Source organism: Pezoporus occidentalis, unplaced genomic scaffold (assembly GCF_034315485.1).
Source record: "Pezoporus occidentalis ecotype Australia unplaced genomic scaffold, CSIRO_AGI_Poc_V1 ctg5, whole genome shotgun sequence".
Taxonomy (NCBI): Eukaryota; Metazoa; Chordata; class Aves; order Psittaciformes; family Psittacidae; genus Pezoporus; species Pezoporus occidentalis.
The window spans coordinates 1,287,291-1,303,691 of NW_026915835.1; the positions used below are offsets into that span (position 1 = coordinate 1,287,291).

The 16,401-nt window shown below is 38.3% G+C and overlaps 1 protein-coding gene across 2 annotated transcripts in view; it reads right to left on the minus strand.

Moving 5' to 3' along the window:
* The window catches only part of NAA16 (N-alpha-acetyltransferase 16, NatA auxiliary subunit), a 63,497-nt gene that overhangs the window by 39,926 nt on the left and 7,170 nt on the right, over positions 1-16,401 (minus strand). For both annotated transcript variants that reach the window (XM_062636838.1, XM_062636839.1), the window contains exons 2-5: positions 10,983-11,067; positions 8,610-8,714; positions 4,079-4,236; positions 2,832-2,966 (exon numbers count right to left, since the gene is read on the minus strand). In XM_062636838.1, coding sequence (XP_062492822.1) covers positions 2,832-2,966; positions 4,079-4,236; positions 8,610-8,714; positions 10,983-11,067 — 483 coding nt within the window. The remainder of the gene's footprint in view (positions 1-2,831; positions 2,967-4,078; positions 4,237-8,609; positions 8,715-10,982; positions 11,068-16,401) is intronic.

The window sequence follows — 16,401 nt, forward strand, 5'->3', positions numbered from 1 at the left end:
TGTAATCAGTACTCTATAAAGAAAAACCCTGCTGCTTCTCAGAAATAAGGGTGTTTTTTGCTTTTCACCCATAAGCCAGCCCCAAGGGACTATTTTACAATAAGCCAAGTCAATCTAACTGCAGCCTGGATCAACAAAGGCAGTTCACTTCCCTCTATTATTCCTCTTCCTCTTTCCCCTCTCACCTCACAGTTGTTCAGTTCAGCCAATCACTCCTTCAAAAGAGTGATTATTTTTCTGTCACTTTGGCTTCCTGAACCAGCCCTCCATGAGTCAACCAGTGCTGCACGAGGAAGCAGTGGGAGCACACAGGAAAAAGTCAGACTGCTGGTTTTGGCAACAGCTTGTAGCTAGATTAGCTCCATTATTCTGTAATACTGCATCTTCAGATACTCACCTACAATTACTAACATGACAGTTCCTCAATCTTTTTCTTAAGTTTTACTGCTTGGTTTTGGCTGTGTTAATTCACTTCTGAATGGACAGAGCTGCCTAAGTAATTCAAGTAAGTTAATGGGATCACCCTACATTGCCAGTTACCAATTATTATGACAGCAGTATTTTCTGCAATGGTACATTTGCTTCCTTATTCATTAACAATAATGGTGAACAGTACAGACTGTCATAAAACTCCTTGAAAGCATCAGTTTGTTGATGATTCCAGTTCACTAGCAATTTGGAAACCTTTCAGTCTTCCAACCCTACTTTAAACCTTGAACACAGCCACCATTTTATCGGTCACATGCAGTATCCTATCAAGACAGTCACAGAATTTCATCTATTGAGGAGGAATGCATGTAAAATACAGGGTAAGAGAAGATTTGGAAAGTAAAATAAGCAAGAAGTGTACCTCTTGAGTATCCTGAACTCAACTATTCTGAGCGCAGAACTGTTAAATATCCAGACACTGCACAAACAGTAGACTGGGGGACTAGTATGGAAGAGCCAAAGTGTGGCTCCTGACTGTTCTGGACCCAATACACTGACCCTTCCAGTAGCTGCGGCTCTAGATAGCCCTGCACTCTTCTGGGAGCTAGCACAGGATTCTCTCTATTTACAAGAGATATTAAACTAATGTCATCTTTAGTGCTCTGGGGAAGAAAATGCAATATTCCACTTAACTGTATCTACCATCTAAAAAAAAAAAAAGGAAAAGCTTGACACTACTAGTCTGACATTTGTAGCGTATTTCTGTCCTTTAATGCACAACCAGCTTTTCCACCATTTGCCTGTGACTGATGTTATGCTAATCAACAGTTAAACAGATAATTATTCAAGTACAAATCATTTTCCTATTTATGGAAGTTTCCAAAATATTTCTAGTTTTACAAACACACACCAAAAAAAAACCACAAAACAACCCAACAACAACAACAAAAAAAAAGGCATGAGCCTGAGATCCTCTTGACTTTCTTTGGATTTAGTGTGAGATTTAAGACTGTGATAATTTGCACACCAGACTTAACTAACTTAGTATATTCATCTATGGCAGATGGTATTTAAATCTGGCTTAGTCACGAGACTGGAGAGCATATCATCGTGACTGCCCTCAAATAAGTATATCTGTGCACAACCTTTCAGAAAAAACAACATTACCAGTATTACTTCCATTCTCTCCAGGGGCCCAACACCACTGTTAAGCCCTCTTAGCCCTTGGAAATACTGATTTCTTACACCTCACTTGCAGTTTTTCCCATCAATTTTATATTCTAATTCTAACAGTCATTTCAAGACTGAACTCAGACTGGGCTGTGCTGACTCATTCATGAACCATGACTTTTTGGCCATCAAACACTCAAAATATGACCCAGTTTTCATTTAAACTCATTGTTGTCAGTTTTTATACAACACTGAAGTTATAGCTCTTCTGAAATAATCAGGCTATATATACACCTGGCTTGAAACATCCTTTGTTTGACCATGATACAGGTTTAAGACACAAACACTGGTCCCTCCTAGCAATTAATATCCTTTCTTACAGTTAGCATCATTTTGGCCATTTAACATCTCAAATGCAATTGTCTCAGAGAGGATGCAAGATTTTTGTTTGAAAACATCAAAGTCTATAGGTTAGGTGATATCATCTGCGCATGGTACTTCCAGCATGCCTCCCAAACCAAATGCATCTATAAACATGGGTTTTCTTTCCATGTTACAGAATAATCAACAGATCCACTCTGTTAATTCAGACTTTATACTTCTGCATTATCAGTAACTGAATAAGTGAACGGTCTCTCTTGAAGAAAGGTTATACTCAACAATTTTAGCACTGTACCATTTACTCCAACAAATTTCAGTAACACCACATCTTCTGGAAGATTTCAGCTGTGCTTTCCTGTTACTTTGACACCAAGCACATAATTTTAAGCATGTAATATATATATGCATATAATTAACAAAAAAGTTGCTTTTCACATTCTTTGTGGAGATGTAGTAGCCTCTAGGCTATGGCAGGAGAACGGGCAAATGAGCACATTCAACACTAAACAGTATTTTCTGAAGCTTTACTTGACTTTACTTTTACTACTGTAAAAGGGACAGGATCATCACAGGTTTTCTTTAGCTACAAGCCTCACAAACATTAAGTTCCTCAGTTGCTCCAGATCAGTCTACCCTTAAAACCTCTACTCATAAGAGCCTATTGAGAGTGGGAAAGTATTCCTGTATAATTTGCATCAGCTGCTAAGCTTCTGGAAATCTTTCTGCTCAAAGCAGAAACCTCCAACAAATTTCCTCTTAATTCTTAACTAGTTCCTAATTAGAAAGAAATCACTTCTCAGATTTCATCTTTCATACAGAAAAGTTTCTCTTTCCAGAATAGGGAATCTTACCTGTTGGGTTTTCCTAAACTCTTCAAGTAGTTTTAAGGCCATATCATAATCTTTTAGTAAGTGGTATGCAATGGCATATCCAATCCAGGAAGCCCTTTGTGTGGGGCGCAGCTGAAGTAACTGGTATCTTGTCTCCTTCAGTAAAAGAAAAGCAATTTTAAAGTAACAGAGATGTTTAAAACAAAAAAAGTTACACCACCTCTATGATGATTTACCACCAGCACAGCTTATACTTTAAAAGATCTTTTAAAAGCCCTGGACAATTTTTTAAATTCTTACAGCATGGGGAAAAGCAACATGTTTCCGTCACACAAATCATGAGGGGCTATGTCCTCAATACAGGAGTTATGGCACAAAGCATAAAATCTATTTATTGGGACACAAGAGGTGTCATTTTGACGACTACCTCTTAAGGGCCTAAATTATTTCCAAAAGAGAGCTCTGAAATCTCAGATGTTTTTCCACTGGAAAACTGCTCATTGACACTGAAAGACCAGTCCCACTCTCCTCCCAGCACAAGGTCCTCATACTTACATTGCTGCAGCGCTTCTCAGACCCTCTGTCCTGAGACAAATCATATCCCCTAATCAGTCATTCCCTTTTCTTGCATTAGCAAATTCAACCTTCTCAGTGAATGAGATCAACTAGCACCAAAGCCCACAATACAGCCTTCTGCTTCACATGAAATAGCATATAGAAGAGCAGGGCTTTTCCATTTCACAGCCAAATCAGTTCAGTCATTTTAAAACCACTAACTCTGGTTTTAGACAAATTTTAAGGTTTTATTTATAACATCAGTATTGGGTCCAAGAAATGAATCATCATGGGGCAAGTTTCCAACATACTCAGGGGAAACATGATAGTGTATTTCTCACAAAACACACCTTTCACTACAGACACCAAAACCACCATTTGCAGTACTTAACAGCACAGTAAGTACTCCTACTTGCTAAACTTTAAATTTTATCATTTTCATTATTTTAGTGAAAAACAAGTTGAGAACTAGAGATTCACAAGGTGATCCGCAACTCAAATTGTACTGAATAACTGTACTTTAGTTTTGTTCTCAACATTATATGGAACTTTGCTGCAATACTTATCATGCTTTCCTAAACAACGAGCTTGAAACACTTTTGAACAGCAAAACCAAATAGCAACAGAATTACTACCAACAGAAGACTTAGTAATGGATAGAATAACAAGAGCATGCAAACAGCAATAAATGGGAATACAAAGAGAATACTTACTCTGTATCCTTCTAAATCCCTCATCTGAATCTGTAACAAAGAGAGATCTCTCAAGATCTGTAGATTATCTTTATCTAGCTTGAGTGCATTCCGGTAACACTTGATGGCTTCATCATATTTCTTATCAGAACGCTGCAGAAGACCATAGACATGCCAACCTAATGTACATTAAGGAAAACATACTGACAAGTTTCAAAGTAACTGCAGTGTATTTGTGTTATGAAACAACATGACATGTTCCCTGAAGATCAGCATCCTTATAAATTAAGTTTCATTACTGCAGGTGGACTTTGCTGTCACATTTTTAAATATTATTGCTTACTTAGAAGCATTTAAAGTTAAAAAAAAAAAAGTATCTTCTGTTCAGTCACACTCATACACCCCCCAAAAAACCTACTGTTATACAAACTAAAGGATCCAAACTCCCTAAGACGCAGAAGAGATATTCTTAGAGATGTATTGTTTATAATATACACTACTGTAACTACAGCAGGACTTCTTTTAGAAGTGTCTCACTCTAATAATACAATTAGAGTTTTACTTTTCCTCACTTGCCTATCTGTATCATCAAGTAGTCCTCAGATTTTACTGTAAGAGAAACACAGAGGCTCACTTTACTCACTGACAAAAGGAAACCTTAGCATTTCAAAAGTCAAAAGCCTTTGTCGCATTCTCAGCAACTCAGATTTCCATGACCTGTGTATCATTTCACTAGACTTTTCTCTCACGAGCATCACTTTTTATCCTGGAAAGATTCTGAATTCAAAGCATGAAACCAACATATGTCATTACAACACAGTACACTGTATTTACATTAGGTTCCAAAAGCCTTCTGAAGAGAAAGATTACTTGCAATTATCTACTTTTTGCTATTCCAGGTTACTAGTAGCTCCCTAAGGCAACATCTTCCACACTACTGATTTTCAAATCAATAGTGACTCAAAAGCTCTCTCATGTGCCCCTGAAGTAGCAAAAACACAGCAGATCTTGGGGAGAGGTACATGCATCCTTCACCTGCTTTCAATTAGGATGACACAAATAACTCAGTGTTTATAATCAAAATATTCAAGAGTTAATATGCTATTGAAATAGAAGCAACTGTTTCCTCCAAAGATACAATCATTCCTAAACTTTGCATTTCAATGGGTTAACCTGGTCAAGTTAATGGATGAAACAGAACTGTAAGATTCTTCTTTCTTAGAAAGACTCAGGTCCTAAAGTCAATTCTAGAGATAAGACTTCAGCCAAAAGAAGACTTGTGAGAATTAAGTCTGAAGGAAACTTCTAAGAGGCAAAAGACCCCTTTTTGCATTTCTAGAGGAACACTAAATTCATTTCAGCCAGTTGAAGCCCACAAAACCTTCATATAAATCTTTGCGACTTAGGAGAGATGCTGTCAGTGCCATGAGGATGCAAGACTTAGATGGGAAAGGGAGACAAAACAGTTTTGCATACAGTTACAGCAGTTGGGTATAGTACTGCTACTTCTTTCTGTAAATCCTGCCTTGGCTGTTTGAGTTCAAGGATTCAAGACATGGATCAAAGTTAAATGTAGCATCTTCATATACCTGCATCAGACCTGGCGTCTTAGATTCTCACCTAGAGAATGACAGTTCAGTCCAAAAGAATTTATGTGCACTTCAAACACATACTTAAACTAAGAGGATGCTTTGAGTTATTTATCAGGCATCATTACCATACCAACTGAATCCAGGAAATCTGGCTTAATCTTTCATAAAACATATTTGTGACCAAGCAATCATGTAAGGAAAAGCACAAACCCATTCAGAATTAAGTGTGTACAGTAGTCAAGACTCAACATTAAGGAATTTTAACAGCTGACACAAGACAACAAAGCACAGTGCTACCAATTATTACAGTAGACAGCTTTGGGTAGTCTTGCATGTGTTCCTTCAGCATCCTGAATATAATATGTAGTTCAACCAGAAAATTTCTGGATTTCCAAACCATTTTACAATGGCTATTTCCCTACAGACCTCAATATGGGGAAACACAGAATTAAAAATCTCCTACTCCTTAAACAACACTGAAGTGACCAAGTGTATTTTAAACACCCTCCACCATGTCCTTTCTAAAAAGCACAGGTAACAAAATAAATCAAAAGCACCTTTAAAAGTTACCCCAAGAAAATAAGAACATATAGATGTATTGCACCTCCTCAAAACCAGCTACTGGAACGAGGTGACTTCAGTGGCTACCCCCTTCTCCCCTTGCCTCTCCCTTTAAACCAAATAACAGGCATTAAGCTCACATAAAAAAGCAGATGCAAACATTTTAGAGAACCTCCCAAGCTCTGCTTAGGTAATAACACTGAGAATTAACAGGCCTGCAAGCTTTCATTAGAACTTCATGGCTAGTCACAAGCCTTTGTAAAGGATGTAGAAGGAGCCTTTAATAAACAGCTCAGCCTCACATCTGTTTCTCATGGGCTGGAATATATACTTTAGCCCTGACTCTCCACATGTACTGGAGCCCAGTCACCAGGAAAGATTCAGATATTTGGGCAGTGACATTATGATAGCACACTGGGTGCTCTTAAAGCATGGCAGTAGTAAAAGAGGTTAGCTATTTCTTAAGAGTTTACCAAGAGATGACAATTGAAAGTACTGCAACAAATCTGAATGAATTCACTATTACTTTACTACACTAGAGAAGTAATCTGCACAGATTACTCATGGGGTTCTCTGTAGAGCTGTAACAATACACTTGAATGCACAAAGTTAGAATTTCCTGCTTTGTCAGAACAAGTTCCATGGATGCAGCTTAAAAAACCAAAAACCAAAAATAAATCAAACAAACAAAAATCCCCCAAAAACACAAAACCTGTGCCTAGTATCATTCAGATGAGTTTACACTTTACCTGAATTCAGAAAACAAATCCTGTAGCCTTCTTAAAGTAAGCCAAGTTTAACAAGTCAGGTAAATAGTAATAAAATCTACTGAAATTCATAACCAAAGTAAGTACTTTTTTTCTTTTAAACTTGTCCAGATTAGATCTGAAAAAGCACAAATCTCTCCAGCATTTGTAAGGGAGCCTTCCAGACAGTTTTAAGAGTCAGCATGAACTGCAGACAAGAACTAGTGATGCTGATAAATCCCTATCTGGAACTTTGTTTAGGAATGAAAATCCCCTCCAAACTCTCCCTGACTCACCCAGACTTTTGTACCCCCTGATTCAAGGCACAAGACTTCTTACATCTAGATTAAAATTGCTTTAGTATTCCTTAGGTGTTCAGCTTTTAGAATCAACAAGGTACAAATTGTCTTTGTTCTGCGGCATACCTCTAAGTGTATGGAGGTTAGCAGAGTTAACAGGATTTTTCCAACCTCAAGCTCCCTGAACAAACAAATGGTATAAACAGCCATCCCATTCTCTTACCTACACAGTCATCAGAAAGTGTTTCCTGTGATACTAAAGGAAGATTTTGTTAAAAGCTTGAATACTTACTGGGAAAATTTCCCCTTAACATGCAAGTTGAATATATGCAGAACAAGTAAGGCATTCTGTACAAATCCCGAATAGTCTTCTACCTGTGGCTTAAACAGAAGAACTTTGGGAGTAGCCATTTAAACAGCTGTTAAGTAGTTTACAGGTATAAACTGCTGAAAGACAAGCTCAGAACAGAACTCAAGCCAGGAAACCTAAAGCATTACCTAAAACTTAGTGGCAAAATAGGTTCTTTCAGAACACCTCTAGATTAGATTTCTTACACATTTTTGAGAGAAGGAAACTTCAGGGAAAAGCCAGATTTTACAAAGACGTACCTTTATTTCCATGTACCATTATGGTCTTTTCCTAAAACATAAATGCTAAAGGCATTTTTCTTAAAGGTTCTGCAAATTGTAGAAAGAAAAATATAACCTTGTTTCAAGTGTCTGATTACCAATTAATTGATTAACATTAATTAATTACTAATTAATATTCATTGTAGGCCACGAGGATGATCAGGGGACTGGAAAACCTCCTGTATGAAGATAGGCTGAGAAAGTTGGGGCTGTTCAGCCTGGAGAAGAGAAGGCTGTGTGGAGATGACATGGCAGCCTTCCAGTATCTGAAGGGGGCCTATAGGGATGCTGGGGAGGGACTCTTCATTAGGGACTGTAGGGACAGGACAAGGAGTAACAGGTTAAAACTTAAACAGGGGAAGTTTAGATTGGATATAAGGATGAAATTGTTTCCTGTTAGGGTGGTGAGGCACTGGAATGGGTTGCCCAGGGAGGTTGTGAATGCTCCATCCCTGGCAGTGTTCAAGGCCAGGTTGGACGAAGCCTTGGGCGAGATGGTTTAGTGTGAGGTGTCCCTGCCCATGGCAGGGGGGTTGGAACTTGATGATCTTAAGGTCCTTTCCAACCCTAACTATTCTTTGATTCTATGATTCATGTATAATACCTTTAGACTTTTTTATGCAGATCACATTATCTACTTCAAAACTATGACTTTGTTGCTACATCAGTACATAAAAGCAGAACTCATAGCAAAAAAGATCAGATTTTGTATTATGAAGGATACAGACATGACTCTTTACATCATTACGAAGTCCCTTACGAACAAATTCATATGCTTCTTCCTTCTTCCCTAAGCAGTTCAGTGTCAGTCCTTTCATTGCCAGCGTCTCTGTAAGACATATTATACACTTATGTTTCTGACTTCCCATATGCCAGTTTTACAGTGCAGATATCCTTTGAAGTTGTTACACAGTGAAGTTCCTCATTAAAAGATAAATTTAGATCAGAACAGCGGCCTCACACAGCTGAAAACTGTTATATGGAAACATTTCCTTTCTTCAAAATGGTCTTAAGATCACTGCATATCATCATACAGATGTGATGAACACAAGCAACACTAAGTTTATTAATTAAAAAATACGTTTAACTGGCTCTAAGGGAGACAACAATAAGCTAAAGCAATTCTAGGGAGCTTCTCAATGCATGTTAAAGCTCCAGAGTGGGCAGAACAAGAAAAAAACAAAAAAAATCATTAGACTGTGTCATAGCATAAGAAACCAATCTCTGTCACAGTCAGCCCCACTAATACAGGTTGCTTACAAAGCATAAGCTGAGAAGCTTATTTCCTGCTATGGTGTTTGGGGGTTAAAAGGCCTACTCAAAGTAGGAGCATATCAAGCAAAACTGAGAGGCACCAAGTTCCAAATAATACATTGGTATAACTATTGCTTTTCCTTTTCTGCCATTCTTCAAGTAACACTGTGGGAAACAAGCTGCAGTAGGCCTGAAAGCTGCTCCAGATTCTTCCCCCCCCCCCCCCCCCCCCAATAAGAGTTTTGGCTCCTGCCAGAAGATGAGTCACATTTTCATCATAATACTCTAGTTTTCTTCCAACTGCAGCCTTTTCCCCAGTATCAATGGCAATGGTCCATCACTCAAGGTCAGATGTAACAGCAGTCTGAAGTCTGGTAGACCTGTTTAACTGAGTTTTCTGTAGAAGCAGACCTATAGTGAACAATAATCCAAAATGAGCCAATGATTTTGGTTTGTTTTTAAGTTGTCCTACATACACACTGTAAGGACAAAAAAAAGGTAGAACAATGCCTTCCCAGTAATATCAGGATGCTTGAAAAAAGAATATCCCCACTTTGGGAAGGAGGGCAAGCTACCTTCCCATACCAGGGAAATAACTGCCCAGCCACAGCAATCCATCTGTTTGCCACCTTCTCCCTAAATTTTTCAAATTCCTTGTCTCTGAAGCTAAGTGTGACAACAGTGCAGCTTCCCATCAGATCATTTCATCAGCTTAGTTCTGCTTCAGCTGTTCATTCCAGGCTCTGCTTCCAAGCTTCAAAGCCATTAGTGGCTCAGAGCCCAAGTAGTACGTGGACTGCCAAGGCAGCTAGTTGTCCTGGAAAAGTTTAAGTGGCAGCAAAAGCAAAAAGAGAGAGATGTATACTGAGATGCTATAAAAACAAGTGCTAATGGAGACAAATGCATTAGATCAGAACTGGAAAAGCTACTCCAGCTTTGAGGCAACAAGAAAACTGTAATTTTATCTCTAGGGAAGTAATGAAGACAAAAAGACAGCAGACTGATGGAAGCATGAAAAGGATTAGCTGAACATTTTGCCAAGATATGACAATGTCAAATAGGAAAATAATCTTACTGACACAGTACATGCACACTCAATGTTAGGTTACTTCAACAGCAGACAAACAAGAAAAATTCACTGTATCAGAAGGATAGATTGGCTGAGCCATGCACAGAAACTCTGTACTAGAGTAAGACTAGAGTATCTTACTGAGGATTAAGTTCTGACAGGTTTTGCTGTCCAATTTCTTGTAGTATTTATCAGAACAGGATCTCCAGATTCTTTCTTTAGCTTCAAGTCTTAGCAACAATAGTATTACAGTTAACTTTGCTCCTTATAAGTAGCAATTTGGTATGCAGTACAGAAAATTTAAGAATATGAACTTAACAAAAAAGGCAAGATTTTTAATTCATTGGTGGAATTCCTTGATGTAATATATATAAAAAAAGGATGGGCTTGCTATTAAACAGGAATGTGGGAATACAAGAAAATCCCACGCTATCATTCTGACCCAGAAACCTAGAAAGGCAACTTACTTGGAAGCTTCACTGAAGTGTGCTTCCACCATATATTTTGATCTTCATCATCCCACTGCACAGGAATGTTTGACTGAACTAGGGTGAAAACTTGGTCTGAAAGCACAAAACCTGAAAATCCCCAGTAACTATTCAGTCCTAAGGACACAATCATACTCAGCAACAAGCTCCTTTCTTTCCCAGTAATATGGAATAGACTGATTACACATTTAGGCTCATGATAGGAGGGGAAAAAAAAAAAACCAAACCAACACCCAAACAAAAACCCCACAAAAAACCCCAAACAATCTTTTGAGTCTGCAGTTACCTCCATGTTCAGCAAATTTTGGGTTAGAGAGGATCATCTTGCAGAACTTGAGTCCATTTTTATACTGTTTTTGTTCATAACATTTCTGGAAAAAAGATGGAATATAATCACTGACATGTATTTAAAACCAGAGTACCTTAAGACAGTATTGCAAAAACAGTTCTTTCAGCAAGGAATGACTATCGGATCACTAACAGCCTCTAGCTCAATATGACTATTTCTATTACATTGCCTTTTCTCAGCATTCAGAACACTATCTACTTTCATTTACATACAGCCAATGCTCTACCTCATGGCCTCTTTTTTATGAAAAGTTGTTAATCCCTTTTCAACAGAAATAGGGAAGGCAAATAGGAATGCCTACTTTGATTTGGAAATTCTTAAAAGAGAGCCAAGTCAGAAATCCTGAACTTTTGGGAAGGCTTAAAGAGTCTAGACACTCCTTTCAACATCCTATTTCCCTGACGCAGTGACCTCCCAGAGTAAGAAACTTCAGACAGAAGACCTGTTGCTATGTACACTTTCAGGAGGAAGAGAGTAACCATGAAGTTGGACAGACCTATAATAACCTCAAAAATCTATATACAGATAATCTGCGGAGGGAGAATTTACCTGGGTATTGAAAGCAAAAGAAAACAACCTAATTTCTAGGTGGAATACTACAACTATGGGCTACTTTTAGACTTACTTAGGTTATCCTAATCACCGGGTGTTTAGGTTTACCTAATGAGGTAAACTGGCAAAAAATGTGGTTCAACTTTGGGAACAAGTTAAAAAAAACCCTACATGAGCACCTGGGTCCCTTTGCTTCTTTTGAAAGATGTTACCTGATGTTTAGAAGTCAGTAAGGTCTTAGTAATTTAAATGATTACTGATCACTACGTTGATCAATTTTAAACAAATTTACTTCAGCCAGTTAAAGGCATGCTTGTCTCTGTAGGCATGAATGACTTATGGTTATTTAAGCTTTTTAACTTGAAGGAAGGAAAACAAAACCCAAACAAATAAGGCTTAACTTGGCACCATTTTCAGTTAACAACGTCTATTGTCCTGCTGTAATTTAGATAGCTGTTCTCAGGAGAAACAGTGTCATTTCAGTTCTGTGCCTGAGTACTCTAACAGTCTCATAGATCACTCCCACTCCATCAGTCTTCCAGGACAGAGGTAAAGTCTATGTTAAATAATTGCAGAGTGTAGTAACTGCTTTGCAGCCACAATATATCACTGTGTTTCTTCCCAGGATACAAGCAACACAGAAACATGCCTATGCTGACTTCTGGGTAATTGGTTGATGTGCCTCCAGTCTCTGGGATAGGACTTAACTGCAGCAACCTTTGGCAGTCGGCTAAATCACCCCTCAAAACAAAGGACAGCTCACCTTGCTATCAGATGAGGTTGCCCTGCCTGGCTGACTCCTAGCTGGACAGCTGGGGAGTTCCCATCAGAGGCAACAGTTATACTATGGCAATTAACATTTAAACAGCAGTAACAAAAAACCTTTGGGAATTTTAAACTGAGACCTACTTTACCTGAAACAGACCAGGTTGCAGCAAAACTTGCAGTTCCTTCTAGGAGGAAGTCAAATTCTCCCATTCACCTATTTTTCTTTCTTAAGACACTTCATATCGTTTTTAAAGAATCATAAGAAAATGCCAACAATGATCTAAGCGTGCTTTCTAAACTTATTCAGGTATGCCTGAAGGAGTTAACAGAATAGAGAACATTCATCCACGATTCTACAACTCTTGCAGTGTTGAGTGAAAGTGCAAATATACAGCAATGCTTAACCATAGAACAGAAGGTATTTGAGTCAAAGTGTGCATTTAAAATAGATTAACTTCTGAGGAAAACACATCTATTATCCCTGTTCTGACATTTTTAGCCTACAGAGTTCAGTCTCAGACCTCGAATAAGAACTGAACTTAATTACAACAAATTTCAGATTTTTCAGGGAGAAACAAGGTCACATTTTTCTAAAGGCCAACAATGGGTGGAAATAAGTTATGCATTTATACCAATACATTGGCTTAAATGTTTACCAATGTAAGAGAAAAGGACTTTGAGCAACCTGGTGTAGTGGAAGGTGTCCCTGCCCATGGCTGGGGGGTTGGAACTAGATGAGCTTTAAGGTCCCTTCTGACCCAAACAATTCTGTGATTTGACAACAGTTACTTGGCTCGCACTTGCAACATAGATATACTGAAAGGCAGGTTCAGTTACATGGACAAGCCTGGAGCTTTAAAGCACCCAAACATCATGAAAGGCCTACTTTTAAACTTCTGTCTGTCCAAAACCTGTGAATGAGCACACCATGCTCCACCTGCATCTTGTTTACAGAAGACCAGTTTGCTGCCATATGATACAGTCTCATTTTGTAGTACAGATGGGAACTTCATAGTTTAGAAACCTGATGTCTCCATATGTATACTCAAGTTTTGTTCTAATTAGGACAAATACAACTGAAATGTGCTCATTAGTATCTGTTACATTGCATTAAGTCTTTGGCATATTAAAAGCTCAAGCAAATATGCTGGGTTGATTTTTTGTGAGTGTTGGGAGAGGGGCTGTTTGTTGTTGTTTGTGGGTGTGAGGGTTTTTTTTTTCCTTTCTTTTTTTAAACAGCCTTATCTGTTTTGCCTAATGTGAGGCTCCCCATCACCCTTTTATGGCAATAATTTCCTGCTAAAACTAAAGCCAAATCATTACTGTTTACAGGCTTGAAACCTCAAAGGGAGATTCTGGCAAGGCCAGAATGTTATCCAGAACTTCTACTACCAGATGTTCCTGGAGGGATGTTACCTCCCCTGGCAAAAACTCACCCTGGCTTCTCTTTTTCAACACTAACTCCAAAATATAAACTACTTGTAGACTTTGCCACGCAATTAATCTACACACCAGTTTATGCACTTTCAGAGAACTATCAAGTGCCTCTACATGGAGATCAATAGGCACAGCATCTAGGAAGGAACTGTAACAAAAAAAATACTAGTAACAAAGATACAATAATGGAAAGCAAAAAAGGAGACTAATCCTATGTTACAGTGCTTTGCTGCTTCTACTGAAGAACTGCTCTTCACAAATTCTGATTTTTTGTATCCTGCCATCTTTCCTTAGAAACAAAACCCCTTCCACTACAAAATATAAACAGAATCAGGGATCTGAATGGCTCCCTAACATTACTTATGAAATAGAAGGTCTTCATGTGTCACAAGTCAACTGCATATGCCATTCACATGTAAATTATAGTTAACCATCTGTAACACAAGATTAGTAAAGGGATGCTTTTGAAGACTACACTCCCTGGACAAATCATTTGCCACTTAAAAGAAGTCTTGTATTGAGAGAACAGATACATTTTTCACATATTAAAGACAGAGTTTGATATACAGATCAGCAATTTTATGGCTGAAGAACATCTCATTACGGCCCTCAGATATTAACACTTAGTACAGAGGCACTAGGGAGAGGGGTGAGGAAGGGAATTGGTTGCTGCAGCTGCAGTCTTTCTTTGAGCAGCTGGTTGTGAATTTTTGTTAGATGGCCTCTTAGAACTAAGTGACATTATTTCATAAACCATTTTTGTAAAGGCTGAATAAAATGTATCACATTCCAAGAATGGTAACTGGTATTTCATTAAACCAAACAGCAGTGTTAAGTATAGCAAATATACTTCCTTGATCAGCTTAAAATGTTTTAATAAAGTTGTTGAAGATGGTTTGTGACTGTAACAGAGCTGCAGTGAAGAAGTTTAATCCAAGTGAGAAACACTGACCAGGTTCATGGTGACCATGTGTAAAGGGGCCTTACAAGAAAGATGGGGACAGACTTTTTAATACGGCCTGCTGTATTAAACTGGCCCAAGGGGTAATGGTTTTAAACTAGAAGAGGGGAGACTCAGACTAGATATTAGGAAGACCTTTTTCTATGATGTGGGTAGTGAAACACTGGAACGGGTTGCCCAGAAAGGTGGTAGATGCCCCATCACTGGACACATTCAAGGTCAGGTTGGACAGGTCCCTGAGCAACCTGATCTCACTGAAAGTATCCTTGCTCACTGCAGAGGGACTGGAGTAGAGGACCTTTAAAGGTCCCTTCCAACCCAAACTGCTCTATGTACAATTTTCTTCAGTAACAACACTGCGATTTCAAAGTTAGTTTTGCAGTCTCTTGACAATAACTTGTCCACCACTAAACCCAAACCACAGCCAACAATTCAACACAATTCCCATATCCTACCCATGCAGCCCACATTCTATTAACACAGATGTGCACACCGATAGGGTGACTCACCAGGAACATGCTGCACCATCAGAACCACCAATAAGACAATTTCAACTGATTTAATTATTCTTCGGTAGTTGAATAAAAATATCAGGCTTTATAAGAACAACTTTGTTCAAGCTTATCAGTCTCCCTTGCTACTATACTTCCATATAATCTGACTTGCAGACTTCTCAACACTTGAGAGAGTTTCAACATCCTTCTTGCTAGGTAGTGTCCTCTCACTCACTACCAAGATTTTACTGCAAAACATTTTTTTGGCAACAGTTAGGATTCACTTAAATAAAATTTTAGTCCTTTATTTTCTACGCTTACACCTTCCATTTTTTAGACTGTATGTCTATTGTGTAACACTAACAGGAGTGAGGAAGGAACCCAAGAACTGGATGTGGAATGCCTAGAGAAAATGACAAGAGTTACATATCAAGCCCTATGGAAAGCAATGCTGGAAGTTCTGCTGACAATCTCTCCATACCACAATGATCAAGAAGTTCAGTAATAAAAAAACCCTCAAAGTTATCACTGACTGCAGATCTGATGGGCAACTTTTCCTGCAAGCTATCTGACAAGTATTTAAGGGCTGTCCAAATTATTAATACACATTTCTGACCAAACCCAAGTATAATCAATACAGGAACATGAGCACACTGTCAGTATTCTTCTTAATTGGCTTTTAACACTTGTACCTTTTCAAAAGCCTTCCTTGTTTTATTGCACATCTATGAAACAATGTAATCTACTTCTAACAGACAACCTCTGCTTCTCACAGCAACTGATGAAATTAGTTAGCAGAGTACCTTATTCAGATTTTGGGCAGAAGTCAGTATTTACTATACCTGTGCTAACAAATAATAATTACTAAATTATTTACCACTTTGATGGCAAGGTCTGACAGCACCTTGTTTGACTTATATACAATTCAATTCTGAAGGAGTTCAGCATCTGTGTTGGAAATGCCCTGTGGATCATTAAATAGTTGGATACTTTGCAATACTGATACAGGAAAAGAAAGCATCACAACACTATTAAATTACAGAGACAGATAGGGACATCTACACAAGGTTCCCCAAACAGCAACCCTTTCTCCACACTTATTTCAGTTCACCGATGTTTGAGAGAATAGAGGCAGGGGGAGAAG